General features: G+C 42.8%; 1 protein-coding gene across 6 annotated transcripts in view; it reads left to right on the top strand.

The window, feature by feature from the left end:
* EDAR (ectodysplasin A receptor) overlaps positions 1 to 17,044 on the top strand; it is a 65,344-nt gene that overhangs the window by 29,446 nt on the left and 18,854 nt on the right. For 2 of the 6 annotated variants that reach the window (XM_066176694.1, XM_066176693.1), the window contains exons 2-5: positions 8,462 to 8,530; positions 9,220 to 9,342; positions 10,435 to 10,616; positions 15,466 to 15,551. In XM_066176694.1, the coding sequence (XP_066032791.1) occupies positions 8,462 to 8,530; positions 9,220 to 9,342; positions 10,435 to 10,616; positions 15,466 to 15,551 (460 nt within the window). The other 4 variants (XM_066176695.1, XM_066176696.1, XM_066176697.1 and 1 more) reach the window with 4 other exon arrangements.

Below are 17,044 nucleotides of genomic sequence, written 5' to 3'. Positions count from 1 at the left end.
GGAGCACAGGGGGGGGTGTTACCTGGGAACAAAGTGACAGGCTGCAAGCTCCTGCAGAGAGGAGAAAAAAGGAGAAGGGGAGGAGAAGACAAAAAAAAAAAGTCATTAGCACCTCTGTTGTATTTTTAAATATATTGTTACATTTCTGGTATTTTGTAATTAACTGAAGTTAATTGTGAGCTCTTGGTTTGCATATTTCAGCCCAGAGGATAACCAGTTTAGCGCTAGCTTGCTACCTTGAAAGGCTCAGCTTGACATAGCCTACTAATGGGTTTATCAGATAAGGTACCACTAGGCTTAATGCACTCCTTAATTAGGAATGTAAACACCTTCATTAAAAAAGAAATGAGGGCCTCAGAGAAATGATGAAGAGATTTTATGATTATCAACTCGAAAGAGAGAGTATTCCAACAGAGAAACCCATTTCTCCTTCCTTCTCTAGGAACAGAGGCAGCATACTTCGTAATTGCAACCCTACCAAGCATGTTGACCATAGAGATTCCACTGCACTGGGACATTCCCAGAGTTTTGGGACATCCTGGCTGAACAGAGATGTGAAGGACAGTCAGCCTCTCTGAAGACCTGTGTGTATAAATAGTTGTGTTTGTGTACACACGCATGCCTGAAAACACGCGATTCCTGTAGGCATGTCCGTGTGACGGGCTGGAACTTCAGCTCTTCTTAGTCAAGGTGGTGGTTGTTCCTTCTCTTGCCTGTACACGTGGTGGTTGGCATAAATAGCAGCCTCAGCAGGCCGTAGCTCGCCAGTAGCCACAGATACGGGCGATTTTAGGCATGTTCCTCTGCCCAGCACTGGGACTGGGAGCTGTGTTTTGGCCTCTGTGCCCCGTCCCTTTACTGAAGCCCCAGGGGGAACCGTGCCCTTGCGATGGGTGTGTGGATGGGGCACATGGGGGGCTGCTCCCATGGACCATGCCCCAGCCTCCTGCTTGGGGCCCCTGGGGCCCACAAGCCCTGGCTGGTGCTCCGGGCCCTGTGCCGTGCCCTGCAGCCGCCTCTCTCCTCGGGCACCCCGGCACGGCGCCTGCTCGCTGTGTGGCCCCTGCTCCCCCCGGAGAGCTTCCCCTCCCTCTGCTCTGTCTCCCTGCTCTTCCCAACAATGGTGGCCCAGGCAACTTGGGATGTAGCTTTGAATTTAAATGCAGCCAGCCTTAGTTTACAAAAATAATAAGTCCCCTTCAAACACAGTTATGTAAAAAGTAGAATAATAAAAAACTTAATGTTCGTTGGCAGCATACGTATCCCTTTGTCTGTAAGACAGAGGCTCATTGACAAACGAGAGGCTTTTCTGGGACTCTAACATCAAGTACCAAAGTATACATGGCCACGACATAATACCGCCTCCGTTACCTTTGCCAAAGAGTGAAACTGCTGCACCATCATTTATGCACTTGTACAAGGAGGGAGAATCTGTGGCCAGGACCCTCCTGATAACACCCTGCCCATGCAGGGACCTGCTCTGTAGTACCTCCAAAGGCACCACCGTGCTCTGCTGCATCTCCCTCCCACTGCACCCCAGCTGCTATTCTCTGTGCCTGTCAGATGCAGTAATTCAGATGTTTTCATGTAAACCATGGAACAACCAGAACTGTGTGTTGACCTCTCTAACAATATTTGGCTTTTAGTTAAGAAATGCAAATGCACTGTAGAGCTAAGAACAGACATTATTTGTTGAATGGTCACCATGGGACTTTTATTCTATTTACAATTTCAATAAATTCTTTCAATGGTCACTGCAGGATTTCACCTCAACTCCTTCCTGTAAAATATTTCTAAATTTCAACCATTATTGTATTTAAATAATAATACAATAATAATACATTAATCAACCATTATTGTATTTAAAGAATGACAGTGTCTGTGCTGTGCTAAAAATCATCTGCTTCCCAAATATTGTGATCTTTGAAGATAATCAACAGCTCCCAGGAACAGACCCTGAGAAATGGAAGCAAAGTGTGAGCTCAAATCCTTATTGGTCTTAACAACAAAAAACAAGTCTCAGACTGTTCTTACTATGTTACTTGTCATCTAGAAGAGTAAAACAAAGCAAAAAGGAAAAGGTCTTAGAGAAGCACCATCATTGCTTTGGCAGTTTGTATTTTCCTAATAAGCTTTTAATTTTTTGCTCTAAATGGAAAGCAATACTTGTCTCAGGAGAGCTTCTGAATCTAAATTGTTTCCACATCAGCAGTTTTACCTTGTCCCTGGAAGCAAAATTCCAAAAACAAGTTTCCTGTCCCTTGGGTAAATGGGGAAACTTCTTAGGAAATGGTGGTGGAGAAAGCACTGAGCAGATGTGGCACTGGGACAATCCATCAGACAGCGAATGACTGTGTTGCTGCTCATTAATTCTCATCTTAGAAGTATTAGGCTGGGAAATCTAGGATGTTCACTTGCAATTTTTCATGGTGATGTAAGATTAATCTTCCCACTATTTCCATGGAAATCTCAGATGCCCTCTGGCAGCTGTGAGCTGGCAGCAGGGTGAGCTCACCTGGGCGGTGGAGCAGGAGATCTGCTGAGGAGGATGGGGTGCAGCCCTAATGTGCCCCCAGCACCACCACCGTTGCCAGTGCTTCTCAAAAGAAAAGCCCAAGCCCTCAGAAAACAAATACCTGAGCAAGGAAACCAGAAGGAATAATATGACCCTTGTAGCACTTCCTGGCAGACATTAGGAGGAGCTGAAAATAATCAGAAAGTCTTCATGGAAATCACCTTAGAAAAACAAGCAGAGGTGGAAAGCAAGCCTGTACCACTGTGGAAAATCCTTCTGGCGACTGCCCAAAGCATTCAAGATTTTTTTCTCCATTATATATATATATATATATATATATATATATATATATATATATATATATATCTATATCTATATCTCAGAGATATAAGGTTTCTGGGGTTTTTTTTTACTTAATTATGCATCAGGAGACGTCACAGATTTATTTGTTTTGTTGTTTTGTTGTTTTGTTGTTTTTTTTTTTTATAGTAGAACACCAGTGAGAAAGCAAAAGAGCCTATGTAACATCTCCTAAGATCAGGGCAGCTTTTTGACTGGGAGAGATGCAAATGCCTGCTCACATTTTTTCCCTAATATTTTCTTGTTTGTATAAAGCAGCACCAGCTGCAGTAGCCTCCATTGCAGGAGGTCATGAGTGCCTTTTCCCTACAGTATCACTCCCCCACCAAAACACCAGTCTGTCTACCATGAACATCACTGATGTGTATGTGCTGTGGTGGCAGGTTGCAAGATTAATTAATTTGCATTTTCCTGCCCAAAAAATCTGTCCTATGCTCACTTCCCTCTCACCTCCCCAAGCGGCTTGGGACAGCACAGAGAGGAGTTGCCTGTGAGCCATGTGCCCCGAGAGGAGTTTGGAGCAGGAATGGAGACCACAGTGGTCCTCCAGTGTTTTAAGAGTCCCAGCCCAGCAGGGTTAGGTTTTGGAGGGCTGCTGCTGGCAGGTGAAACCAATGTCAGCCCAGGGGAGAGGCTGAGTCAGGGCCATGCCAGCAGCAAACGGGCTGGGGCACGGCTGGCTTGGTACCAGCCAACAGTGTGTGCACTACGGGAAACCCCAGGGTCCTCTCAGAACTTGTCAATGCCCTCTTTCTGCAGAATTGTATGTCAGTCATGCCAAGTGTGTTAGAAAAGCCTTTCCTTCTTTCCTGCTTTTGCTTTGTTCCTGCATCGCAGCCTCTTTTCCCCCCAGAGTTCTTTTCATGAAGTTGATGGGCCACCTACCTGAGAGCTGATACTGTCTTTATATGAGGTGAAAAAACAGGTTCAAATATCAACTTCAAGACATAGTTTCCAAATAAATAAGTCTATAGGAGATGGATGGCTTTTCATTAGGTTTGATTGTCCCCAGGTCCTCAGCACACAGTGCCCCCCCTTAACAAATTAAAGAATCTTGTGTCTCCTCTTGTCAATACTGCTCCCACTGGAAAAATCTTGTTTCTGTGCCTGATCAATCAATTATTTTTCTGACAGGGTTGCCAGATCACAGGGCAATTAAAGTTTTATGTGTAACTTGGGCTGTTCTCACTGCCTTTTGATGTTTCAGGTGAAAAGGGAGAATAGAGTTGTATCATTTTAGCACTTTTTAGATCTCTCTGAAGAAATTCTTAAGGTATTTGCGGGGTCAAAGTGATAAAGAAACAGTGGGAAACAGTATAATTGGTATTGTCCTGCAAATGTAATAATGTTCTGTACAATATTTTTTTACAACAATGCAAACTGTAATTAAAGCTGCAAAATAGCTTTCTTCCATCATCTCCGTGTTTCCATTTACTTTTAATTCGTTGAGTTTATTCCATCCCTGAGCATACAGTGCCATCATTGTCATTCAGTGATGGGCTTCCTGCCTGAAAGCAAAACTTAGGCTGCATCTTTTTTCAGAAGTCTGGAGCCAGGGTGAGCTCTGCTGCTGAACTCTGGAGCCTGTTGAGGCCCTGCAGTGAGGATTATATGTTTATCTCAGTTAAGAAGGATTTAGCACCATCAGGAGCATGCAGAGATTGTCTACTGAGCTCATGCAAAAAACTGTGATAATCCGTGGAAAAGGTGGTTTGTGAGGTTGTTCCCATAAACCCTCGGAACTCAGGGAAAGTTCTGGGTTTTCTAGTGGCCCTGGGAAGGACATGAAATGTGCCCACCTTTATTTATATGAATGCCTTTGTCTTGCATTCTGCTTTTGTTAGCTGGGGTCTTGGATGTGGATGATCGGTACCAATTTGCCTGCTACTTAAGGATTACACTCCTAGCCACAGACCTGATAACCAAATTGCTGCTTAGGAAACCCCTGAAAAGAAATATGTATAGACCTATTGGAATTGGCAAAGTTGTCTGAGACAGCGGTTGTGCCTTTCCTTCTCACAGGGTTGTTTTCTGTCCTTGAAGTATATCTATGTCAATGATGAAACTAAGGAAATATAGATATATGAAAAAGCCCCCATATGTTTACATGAGAAACATTTCTGTGCTTCAATCCATGTGTTTGTTTTCCTCCTTTTTTAAACTGTATTTTAAAAACCAAAAAAAGTCTATGATAGGAAATTATTTTTCCACTCTATTACTTACCGAAGCCAGAGAATTAGAAGAACATGTAGGGTCATCCATTGAAAGCTGTGAGCTTTAGCTTAGTCCACCAGCATGGTAACCTCATTGTTTGCACATTTCATATATTTACTATGATTATAATCATGGAAGCTGTAAATAAATCATGGCAGTGCTACTTAATATTCTAAGTAAATTATCAAATTTGAAAGCTAACTACAATGAATGATACTTTTTCTTGTTTAGACAACATGAACTAAGCATTTTCTACCTGGTAGTTTATTTATTTAATTACTTATTTACTTATTTTTTTTGTATCTGCCAGTTCTTGATAGGAAACCACAAGGACTGTATGGAAGGATTTTTGGTCTGAGAGGAAAAAAATTTGAGTAATAGGGTCCCAGTCATCTCTTTTTTCTGTTCCCCAACTTTCTGTCTTGCATCTACAGGAAAGTAGCTGAGACAGGGAGTCTCTAGCATTTCTTGCTGTGGTTGCCACTGGGAAAGTAGTCTTCCTTTTCCTGTCATCTTACGTGTATATTCTTCCCAGCTATTAACGAATATGCCCAAAAGACAAATATAGCTGTAATTAGCAACCCCCGCTAGTCATGACGAGACTTGCTGTGTGTTGCACACCTGATCCACAAAGACACTGTCTGTGTTTTACACCTCCTCTCTGCAGACACCCACACGTCCCAAACAAAAACACAAATCAGGATCTCTGGAGGGCTTGGCAGACAAGCAGCCGGAGATCCCGAATTCCTTAGGAGCAATACCGGAGTCCCAGCGAAAAGTACCTCCAGCTCCTTCCTGCTCACTGCTTCATGACATCCCACAGGAGAAAGTCATTTCCTTCAGCTGGAAGAGAATAATTCATTAAGAACTAATTTCTTTTAATGGTTAGGGGCCATAATGTCTGGTCACTCTTTTTCCTGCGTCTTGGCAGAAGGCAGCTGGTTGAACGTGTCTTCATAGGTGTCAGCTAGAAACAAAAGTGATCTTGGCACTAGAAGACCCCTTTTTGTGCGGATGGGATTATTGAGTGACAGAGAGCATGGTGCAGATGCAACTTACCATGCCTGAAAACTGACAGCAAGCCCAAGAGCAGCCTGGCAGATCTTTGTAGATACCTTCAGGTTTCTCCCCAGCTGAGTAACTAACTACCTGTGGCCCTACTGCCAGAAACCTCCTTCATCTCCCTCCCCGCACTCCCATGTTCACTCCTGTGTTATAAAATAAGTGTTTTGAGTTTTAACACCAAAGGAGGAAAAAACCCCAACCAACCAAACAAATAAAACCAACAGAAATAACACAGCCAATTTATGGCAGTGTACTTGAATAGGAGGTTGAATACCAAAATTTAACTTTTTTGATATTGCAATTTGTGGGAAGTCTCCTGTGGAGTTCTAATCTAGCACTTCGAAATGGCTTTTTCTAGTTAAAAGAAGTATTTCCCATATGCTTGACATATTGCTGCATAAAATGAAGGAATGCAGGGAAAAATATGTTTACATACAAAATGTACCCCACATGCATATTTATATTAAGAGAGAGAAAAATATTTTATTTATGTATGTATAACTTTGACACTTTCAACATTTTATGTAAATAAATGCCAAATGATTGTATTGAACATTAGTGGGCTCTACTTCTTCGTTTCCATTTTTCAAATCTGGCTATGATTTCATGAAAGTGCCTCAAACAGCAAACATCTGGGTGGCTTGAAAGCAACTGAAGCGTGGTTTTGCTGTAAGATATACTACTGTGAAGTTACAGATTCAAGATTTACTGGTGAAAGTTTTGGTTCTGAGCAGCCTCAGACCAGATTTATAAGTAATGTGATAATTTAGCTGCATCAGTGAGGCCTTAATAATATTAATATCTAAGGTCTAAAAAACTCTTATCCAGTTAGGGTACAGTTTAACATACATATGCATTAAGACAATATCCTTGGAATTTTTCCAGGCAACTGCACTGCCACAGACAAAGCCTTCATCCAACTTCATGTTTGACACTTTATACAATGGAATTACTATTTTCCATCTCTTGCCTCCAGATTTAGGACAATTTATCTCTGATTCTTTTTTGTTTCTAGGTTTCAAAGTGTAATTTCCTGCACAAACGAATATATTCATAATTCAGGTTGTCCACCCACCCACCCAGCTACCTGTCTCAGCTAGCCCAATTGCTGGAAGGAACATATAAAGCAAGTTCATAGCTTGATGCTGGAGTGATATAATCTTTGCTTAATCTACTTAGTGTTTAAAAATGGAAATGTTAGCAGCTATCTCAAATACTAGAGTGCTGCTCTCATGTAAGTTGTGTGCTTGAATGTAGCACAAAGCAGTAATTGTATTCTTCTGGGAGGCTAAAAGTCTCCTAGCATCTGAGACATGGAAAATTGAAAGAGTAGTCTACATCTGCTAGGACTAAAATGTTGCAACTGTATCTCAAACATTTTGCAATTTGAAGTTCTAAAACCCCCAGGGCATATTATGTGCTGTAACAATATAAGTAAATAGGTTAGCATCAAGCTTAAAAAAAAAAATAAAAAACAAGCCTCCTTTTCCTGTCTCTTTTTTCACCTTAGAAAAAAATCCAGTACTTGAATATGGAACATTAGCTCTTCTTCAAAATCAATCATTTTAAGAAACTAAATAAATTAGCACATGTGTTTGTAACATTGATTTCAGCCTTTCTTTTTCTCCAACTGTTTCAATGGCATTTTGTATATAAAGTTTGGTTCCTTCCCTGGGTTTAACTTCTTAAATCTGCAGTTTGCTTATCAAGCTGGTGCTTCCCAAAGGAGGGAAAGCAGTTCTGGGCTTTTTCAGTGCATCCACGGGAGCCAGCAACGAAGGTGCAGCCCTGGTTTTCTGACTGTCCACACTGCTTGCCATTGGTTCACTCCCTGGCTCTGCCTTGGCTGCTCCACACAGATCTTTCTCAGACAAACCTGATGTGCTGTGGTCAAGCACTAATTGGTCTGGACACAAGCCAGGTTGCTGATCCCCAGCCCTCCTTCATTTAGTGGTCAAGACACACCCCTCGGTTCCTTGTGGGAGGATTTCTTGTGGGAGCAAGCCAAGAGGTGCCAGAATTCAGGCTTGGTTCCTCATATTTCACAGATTCTTATAAATATGGCAAGACTGGATTCCCTCCTGCCATTATCTTCTCAAAGAGAGGAAAGAGATGTGTGGTATGGGTGTGTGGTGTCTGTGTGTGTGCATGACTGCACGTGCACATCTCCTCCTCTCTTTGTTTAGACCTCTGGGCATTGCTCCCATGTAACCTTTGTTCTGCTTATGAGCCCTTCTGTTCTTATTTTGGCAACACACACAAATATTTACTCATGTTCATAAACAATCACCAATTCTATCTTTTCAGGTAAAATATCAAGAGAGCATGGCTCACCTGGGTGAATGTAAATGGACTCACGTGTTCCCTTTCCTGATGGTAGGTATTTCTGTGTGTACGTGTCTCTCTAGTGTGAAACATAACAGGGCTCTCTTTGGGTTATTCATAACCACCTGTGAATTGTGGCAGAGGGACTAGGCACTGAACCTCAATGCAGTGATCATTTTCATTCCATAAAACACCTGAGAATGTGGTGTTTAAACTGCAGCTGCTAGAGAAAAGGGGGAAGGAGAAGGACCCAGGATGGAGCAGAGACAGAAGGTGCTGGAAGAGCACATTAGCCTGGGTGTCACATGAGGCACAGCCCTATTATGGTTGAGGCCTGAGGCAGTGCATAATCTCTGGCTGTTATAGTTGTCCCTTCCAGTCACAGTTATGAAGGCTCATTAGAGCTGGGAGTGATGAGGGTGTGAACTTTGCATGTGCAGGAGAGCATGTCAGTTAACAGGTCAGGAACCATGGCCTTCAGTGTTTTAAGGAGTAACAGTGCCAACTAGCATGAATGTCAGTCTCTGAGAAACTCTTGGAATTACCAGGTTGCTGGAACCTGCATCTGCTTCCATTTAAATAGTGTCACTACTTCTGCTTCTGAGCTTTAAGGGTGTTTCACACTGCAGTGCTGGCCCTGCTGCCTGTTGAGCCACAGCAGCTGTGCAAGGGGAGGGGGTGAAGCATGGAGGACAATGGCAGTGGAAGTGACAGTGCTCTGGAATGCTCTCTGGTGACAGGTCTCCCTGGTGTACTCTGCCAGTGCCGAATACTCCAACTGCGGTGAGAACGAGTACTACAACCAGACCACCGGCATGTGCCATGACTGCCCCAAGTGCGAGCCGGGCGAAGAACCTTACATGGTAATTTCAGCTTCTGCTGCTGCTGAGGGGAACATATCAAACACCAAATGCAAAAAGCCCAAATGCTTTGTTATGTGGAAGTAATGGGTAGGAAAGGAAATGGGGAAGGCTGTGGATGCCTAAGCAGGAGCACTCACACCTCCAAGTGTGCCATGGGAGCGAGGCATCTTGCATGCACACCAGCAATCCACATCCCAGGAGTAGCCTGTTAAAAGGGATACTGCAAAAAATTGAAAGGTAGAAGTTCCATACACAGTCTCTGCCCGTCTGTTGTCATCTCTGTAGTTATTTAGAATCTGATGCTGACAGTCCAACACAGAGTGATAAATTGGTCAGTCTGGTCTGCTTGCTGGCCCCTCACACTGACAAGTTAATTTTGCTCTCCCACTAGGATATTTTGGCACTAGAGGAGCTTGGATGTTTCTGCAATATTTTAAATTATAGTTCCTAAGTTAGCATTTGATTTACAGCAGATAATTGTTGCTTATTAAAAAAAATAAATTACTGAAATCCTGTTTGGTTTTAATGGGATAAACATCCTATTGCAAGCATTTCACACAGTTGGTAGACCCAAACAAGTATGTTTGGGTAGAAACCAGTTTGGTTTAGTTTTATTTCATCTAAATGTAATGTTCAGCTGGGACATGTGAATTCAGAGGTTACAAAATCTTACCCAAACATTGCCTTTTGGGCTGCTCCCTCTGGGGTCTCCTAGCCTGAAACTGCTGATAGCCCTGCTGCAGCTGTGTTTCTCCTGCAGGAGTCTTCTCTACTCTTCCAGTTTTAGTTCCCTTTCTATCCAAGCAGCAGCTGAAATTCACTTCCCTAATTTGCTGGACTGTGATAGAAGTAGTGTGGGGGGCCACTTACAAGCAGTATGATGGTCCAGTTCCCCTTCTCCCTCTCCAGCACACAGCGTGCTGGATCCTTATATCCCTGCATGCTCTTTTTAGGATAGACACTAACAGGCCAAACGACAGACTGCTCTCCCTTTGTGCTGCCAAGTCAATGGGGCAGGCTGTGAACATTCTCTTTTGCTGGAAGCTGGTGTGCAGCATCAGACTGCTTTTCAGTGACTGTGTGTTGTTGCAGACATGTGGATACGGCACCAAAGATGAGGACTATGGATGCATCCCCTGCCCTTCAGAGAAGTTTTCCAAAGGAGGTTACCAGATATGCAGACGGCACAAGGACTGTGAGGGTTTTTTTCGAGCCACAGTCATGACACCTGGGGATCAGGAGAATGATGCAGAGTGTGGTCCTTGTCTCCCAGGGTAAGGACTTATCCATGGACCTTTGCTCTACCCAAGGCACTGGGAAGTACTTTTCTAATGTCAAAATCTCTGACAGCCTCTCCATGTCAAAGCTGACTATAGGTGCAATACTGGTAAATTATGCTTTTTCATCTCTGCTAAAACAGTACATTCAAATGTTTCAAAGGCATTGGTGAGTTTAATAAACACAGAATCATAAAATAGCTAGGCCTGGAAGGGACCATAAAGAAGATGTTTTTAATCTTACTGAATTCTCACTGAAGAAATAGTGGTTTGGAACAACTAGAAAACTTTTACTAGAAATGGAAAGGGATCAAGCATAGGTGCACAGTGCCATTTTAAATACCCAAAGAAATCCAGCTTGGCCTCCAGCTGTAGCTTCAGATGGCGCCTTCTAAGTCCTGCTTCCTACTTATGAGCTGCATGACAGCACCTTAAATACCCTGTAGGGTCTATGCTGGCACCACAGAATGTTTAGGGGCATAAAATATCTCCTCTCCAGATGTGAACATCTGGCACATTCATCAGTAGTTGACAGTATTAGCTAACATAGCTGTTCAGTGAGATTTACCAAGGCGTTTTAGTCTCTGAGGTCCTTTCTACACAACAGAATGGAGTCTAAGGAGCTGTTAATGTAGCGTGTGTAGTGTTCTTCAGAGTCAAAACAAGTTTCAGAGCTGGCTGAAGGGGCTTAAAATAGGTGCTGTTTATTAACTCCATTTTTGTAGTGGTCTCTTACACTCGATATAATTCTGGTAATAGTAGTGAGAAGGAAATTGCTACACTGGATATGTGTATCCTTGACAATATTACATCTGAAGGTCTGCAAACCCAAGCATATATTTGGACTCTTGATATCTTTCTGCAGGGTGAGTAAATACTCTAACATACAACCTCTTCTTACATACTTTTTCAGTTTCTGCCACTATTTCTCTTTGGTTTAGAGAGTAATTCCTTCTGACATTTGGCTTTTGTGCAGTTTGCCGATGCTGTATAACCCACACTCCCTCTAGCACAGGAAGCTCTGTTAAAGAGGCCCTGCAAGCTTCCAGGTTTATTTTATCAGTGAGCCTGTGTGAAATTTCCACAGTTTACAAATAAAATGAAGTATGTGTCTAGCTGCCAGCCAAACAGACTGATGATGTGACCTGAAAAAAGCTCCCTCTTGACTTCCCCTCATAGATCATAAAGAGCAAGAAACTCAAATAGTGGTCACAGTTGCTGTTTTGCAATTTTTGTAAGGACTAATGAAGTCACCCAGGTGGGAGCAGGGTGCTGGCTGAAAATAATCAGCTTGCACAGCTGGTGCCTGGGGAGAAATCTCAAAACATCGTGTTTGCACAGGTGTAGCCTGCAGCAGAAAGTGGTCTGCGGGAATCTGGCTGTGTGCCGCTCCTCCTGCAATGCTCAGGTCCTGGGATTGTTTGTCAAAGCCAGCAGTTGAGGAGAAATACCCTCTTTCAGTCCAAGCTTGAATAGATGGAATTCTCAAGATAAACTAAATGTGAGCTAAAACAAGCTCTGAAGCTGCCTTGACTCCTCATGCTAGAGTCCTCAGACTTTGCTCCTGGGTGCTGGTGGGGGAGATGCAGAGCCTGTGTGTCAGAGCAAAGAGCTGGTGAGTAGCTGATTGTCCTTATTGTCCCCTGTGCCACAGGGACAGCCAGGTACCAGGGTGAGTGGCAGCTGGCAGGGTGCTCCCTTGCCTGGGCAGTAAACCTCAGAGAACCCCTGAGTGGCTGTGAGGGATAAAAGCAGGGTTTCCATTTTCAGAGGACTGCTTCCTTACCACACTGCAGACCTGCCTGATGTAACAGCCCACATGCTGCTGTTTGCACTTAGGGACATCTCACCTCTTTGCTATTTTTCACCAGCTCAGTAAAGAAGCCTGAGGAAAAGATGAGCATATGGCACATTCTGTATGAAAGTTTTCAGACAGAATACCTCTGAATGGGCAGTCTTTTCCAGTGGTTACAAGAGCCATCCTCTGTACTTTATCCTAAAATAAGTGCTGGATAATTATATATTTTTCCTTTTATTTTCTTTTTTTCACTATTACTGATGACCAGTTTTAGGGAAGAAGGAGAATTTTAGTACAAGAGTTGAGGTCTTCCACTGCTTCTTTGTTCCCTCTCATATAAAAAAAAAATAACACTGTGACGCTCACAAGAAGTGTGCAAGACCGGGAAGATTTTAAAGGCTTAGTTCCAAATCTGTGATCCTCAAAACCAAAGTTCAGTTGCTAGTGAACTCTAGAGGTACCTAGTCTGAACCTCCTGGGACACTGCAGGCTTTGTCCTCTGCTCCCCGCCCAGAAGCTCTTCCATCATGCCAAGTAGGACAGGTTAAGACCGTGGAAATTAGGTGTGACTCAGACTATTTCCCTCAGTGAGGTGGTCCATTAGGTCTTCCTGGAGTGTGACTGAGGCCACAGCCGACTACAAGCAGAAATGGCTGGTCAGAGCAAGGGTCCCTCTAGCCTGGTCATCTTCACCCACCAGTGGCCATGAGGAGTAAGAAAAAGTCAAGTATAAGTAATATATATCCCTTATGCTGTCCCAGCACCTATTTTCAGCTTTGGGTAAGTCTCCAGTTTCCTCACAAGACAGAATTGCAATGGGATCATTTTCTTTTTAAATGCAGTCAGAAATGCCTCTGCTACTGACACTTCCCCATTTCATGTGTTTGTCCATGGCTACAGCAAATGCAGGATCAGTCCTCTAGGGGTTTTAAGAGAAGGAGTGAATACTCCTCTGTTTTCTGCATGAAAAGGTTTAGCCAGTGAATTTCTAATGAAACTGAGTCCCACCCTTGCTGTTCTGGATTAAGCAGCAGATGCCTCCACCACGGATACTCCTCCTTGCTGTCTCTCTGCAGACTGTCCCCTGCTGAGAACAGCACAACCCACCCCTCTCCACCTCCCGCCCTAGTCCCAGGCCCCCTCTTCCTGTGGGAGTGCAGGCCTAAACCTGGGTCCCAGTCCCTGATTCAGGACTGACACCACCAAGGTTAGCCCAAGATAAGCCACTGTGGTGTTAAGCAAGAAAACAAGTCAATTTTTCAGTCTAGCCTCTATTCTTGAATTTTGCCTGTAGCCCCTCCAAACCTGAGCCTTGCTGGTGCCAAGGAAAGAAAGACTAAATATCATAGTGGAAGATTAATACTGTGAAAATTCATTTTGTCATTAGTGGGTCACTTCTCCATAGGTGGTGATATAAAGCTATCACATATTTCCAACATTACCTTTAGTATCTGATGCATTGGAAAGGAACCAGAAACATAAATTTGTCACCAGTACTTCATGGGGGTGAGTTACTAATGCTTGCAACTGCAGAGTTTCCTACTCATGTGAGTGAATGGTTGCCTGCCATGAGCATCCTCTTCAGTTTTCTTTACATGTCCTCCACCATTCTGCATTGTGGTGAAAATCAAGAATTATTCCACCAGCTTGATTTAATTAAGTGTCAGAAGGATTGTTTGTCTTTCCTAAACCAGCACAGTTATTAGACTGTGGATTCTAACTGTCCTGTATTTTTTCTTCATAAATTTATGTGTATCTTTGGGTTTCCACTCTTTCATTTTGTGGTTTGGCAGCATTTTCCTGTATATTTATTAACTGTTATACAACCTAAAATTATGTAGGCCCCCATAAGAGAGGAAAGATGAAGTTTTGCTCCTGAGAGAATGGTAGAGTGGCACATGGAGCACAGGAAATATTTGAAGGAAGAAGTGAGGGTGAATCTTTTAAAACCAGTAAGAAAGAAGCGAGGAACCATGTGTAGTTCCCCTGCTTTCTGAGTTTCCCCCAGTCCCTGTCTCCCCTTTGCATTTCTGTGTATTCCGTTTCCTGGAATTATATCCCTTATTTGCCATTCATTAATGCACCAACTGATTTTGATGGATGGTTTCAGCAGTGATTTTCTAACAATGCATACATTTTCCAGAAAAAGCCCACACTTCACATGCATAGGCAGGTATATAAGAGCAGAAAACAGATCCCCAGTTGCATAAAATGTTTGTAGTGTTGAGTTCCTGTCTACACAGAATAGATTATGAATTTATTCATCTCATCATTAAAATATGTAGTGATTTACAAGTGATTTGTAAGGACATATCCGTAACAACAACAGTATGATGTTACATCAACATATGTAGGATTCTGATGCAGTTACTCATTAGGGTGCATGTGGTTCCAACTCTTAAGTAGCCAATTGCCTTATTTCAACACTTACTTTATTAGCAGCCCAGAAGTTCAAATTATGAAAACCTTTCCTTCACACTGTAATTCCACTGTCAAGGACTGATTTATAAACAATACAGCAAGGAAATAACAAAACAAACCTGTAAAACCTAATCTGCCTTGCCCTGTGAGGGTGGTGTTTTCCTGTATTTTTTATTATGATCTGGCTGAGATTTGGTTCTAAGATTACAGAGATTATTCTTACAGTGTTTTGAGTGAAATTAGCCAGCCGTATCCAACTGGTGGTCTTGCTTGAAAGATTACTGCTTCAAAAAACGGCATTCTCTTATTTTGAAAAATCTTATTTCAGGGCATGCTGTAAACTGCAGTTTGAACTCAGCAGGGAGACTAATATTGTTTTAGGCGATGTTACCACTTCTTGTCATGTCTAGATGTTTGATTAATTACATTTTAGGAGGAAAGGAAGAAGAGAAACACAGTCTCTATTAGGCAATTTGGAAAAAAAAAAAAGAATAATCTTTGCCTCAAATTGCATATAAAAGTTTTTTTTAAATGATTTTATCTCCATATAATTGGTTGCTGCTGAACAATGTTCAGTCATATCATATTAATTTGCACTGTTTTGCCTCTTCTTGCCCTTCACTGCAGTTACTACATGCTGGAAAACAGACCTCGGAACATCTATGGGATGGTTTGCTACTCGTGCTTGCTGGCGCCTCCCAACACCAAGGAATGTAAGTGTTCTGATGTTTCCATGCATTTCATCTGGTTTTGACTTGAAATCATCTGGAAGCTCAATGTGAAATCTTTCAGTGTTGATAGTTATGTTCAAACAACAAACCCAGCTCCAGTTGAGAAATTTGTGCTTCCAGCACGCCTTGCCAACAAAGGGGGGGAATGCATATCATTTGAGAAAAAAACAGAATCTTTTATTTTAGGATCTCTTGCTCATTTGTTCTCCAGTTTTTATCTGTTAAGATATCCCATGCAGGACTTATTAGGGTGATTTAACCAGTAGGTCCAGGAAATCCCATGTCTGGGTATTTTTTTAACGTGAGTGAACTTCACAGTCCATTCACCTGTGAAGAAAACTTGGGACAATTTGTAGATCTGTAATTTGGAGGAGTAAAAGGGCATCACACCTTTTCATATCATTTGGCTGCAAAGTGATTCAAGGGTTGACATTGACGTCTTGTGGTCAGCACTGGTAAGAGAATTAGTTCTGTAGATTTCATTGACAAAAGGGTCTGCTGTTTGCTAATTGAAGAAATCATGTGTGAATGTACCTAGAAATACCTAGAAGTTCATTTGCATGCCGTGTACATGCAATGGCATATCCATTCTCATGTCACGGGGAGGAGAGACAGCTGACACCATCACTGTCCTGCAGGGGCAACCCCCCAGAAAACTGCTGTCTTCTTTAGGGAGCAAAGAAAGTGAGAAAAATAAAAGGAAAAGTGAGGCTGTCTCTGAATGACCAAATTACTTTGACACCCCCTCAGAGAATCTGGTGAAGATCAGGACAAAATCTTTAAAACAAAACAACAACAAAAATGCAAACAAACAGAAAAAGGAGCAGTTCCCCAGCGAAACCTGATGCCTCTAAAACAAAAATCCTGTCCATGTTCTTTTAGAAATCTTTGTCATGAAAAGGAATTGCAGTATTTTGTCTGCTTGATTTGAAAGCAAGGGTTGAAAGTTCCAGAGCATTTATTTATGTACATAAATAGCAATTGCTTCGTTCAGATGCTGCAGAAATGTGTATCACTGGTGCTCTGGGAGTTACTTTAAAGGAGGATAGCACATGAACATCTCCCACCTTTTCTACAGTTTAAGAGCTTGGTGGAGCTCACCAGGGGATGATCACCACCTCACAGAGCTCCTGGTGGGCGGTAGCAGTCCAGAAGGAGGCAGCTCCCCGAGCTGTCTGCATGCCAAGGGACTGGTCTGTTCTACAGCTGCTCATCCCATTTGGCTGCAGAAATCCACCCAGCCCTGAGATTGCCCTTCTGCCTGAGACAGTGGGAGTGGGTGAAGGGCAGGGTGAGCGCGATTTTGGTGAGACAAACAAACATCTGTTTGGTGAGACATCTGTTTAGGAGGTGAGGGAAGGGTGCTAGGGAGGACCCAAATGTGAGATACAGGAAGAAGGTGCAGAGATAAATGAAAACACAAGGGTAGGAAGGTCAAGGTTTAATCCCAGCTGACAGTCCAGCCCCAGGCAGTG

The sequence above is a fragment of the Chamaea fasciata genome, unplaced genomic scaffold (genome assembly GCF_029207755.1).
Source record: "Chamaea fasciata isolate MVZ Bird 193981 ecotype frontalis unplaced genomic scaffold, bChaFas1.0.hap1 SCAF_2, whole genome shotgun sequence".
NCBI classification, from domain to species: domain Eukaryota; kingdom Metazoa; phylum Chordata; class Aves; order Passeriformes; family Sylviidae; genus Chamaea; species Chamaea fasciata.
The sequence above is the reverse complement of the archived record's forward strand: the minus strand, read 5'-3'. Positions and strand labels throughout refer to the sequence as shown.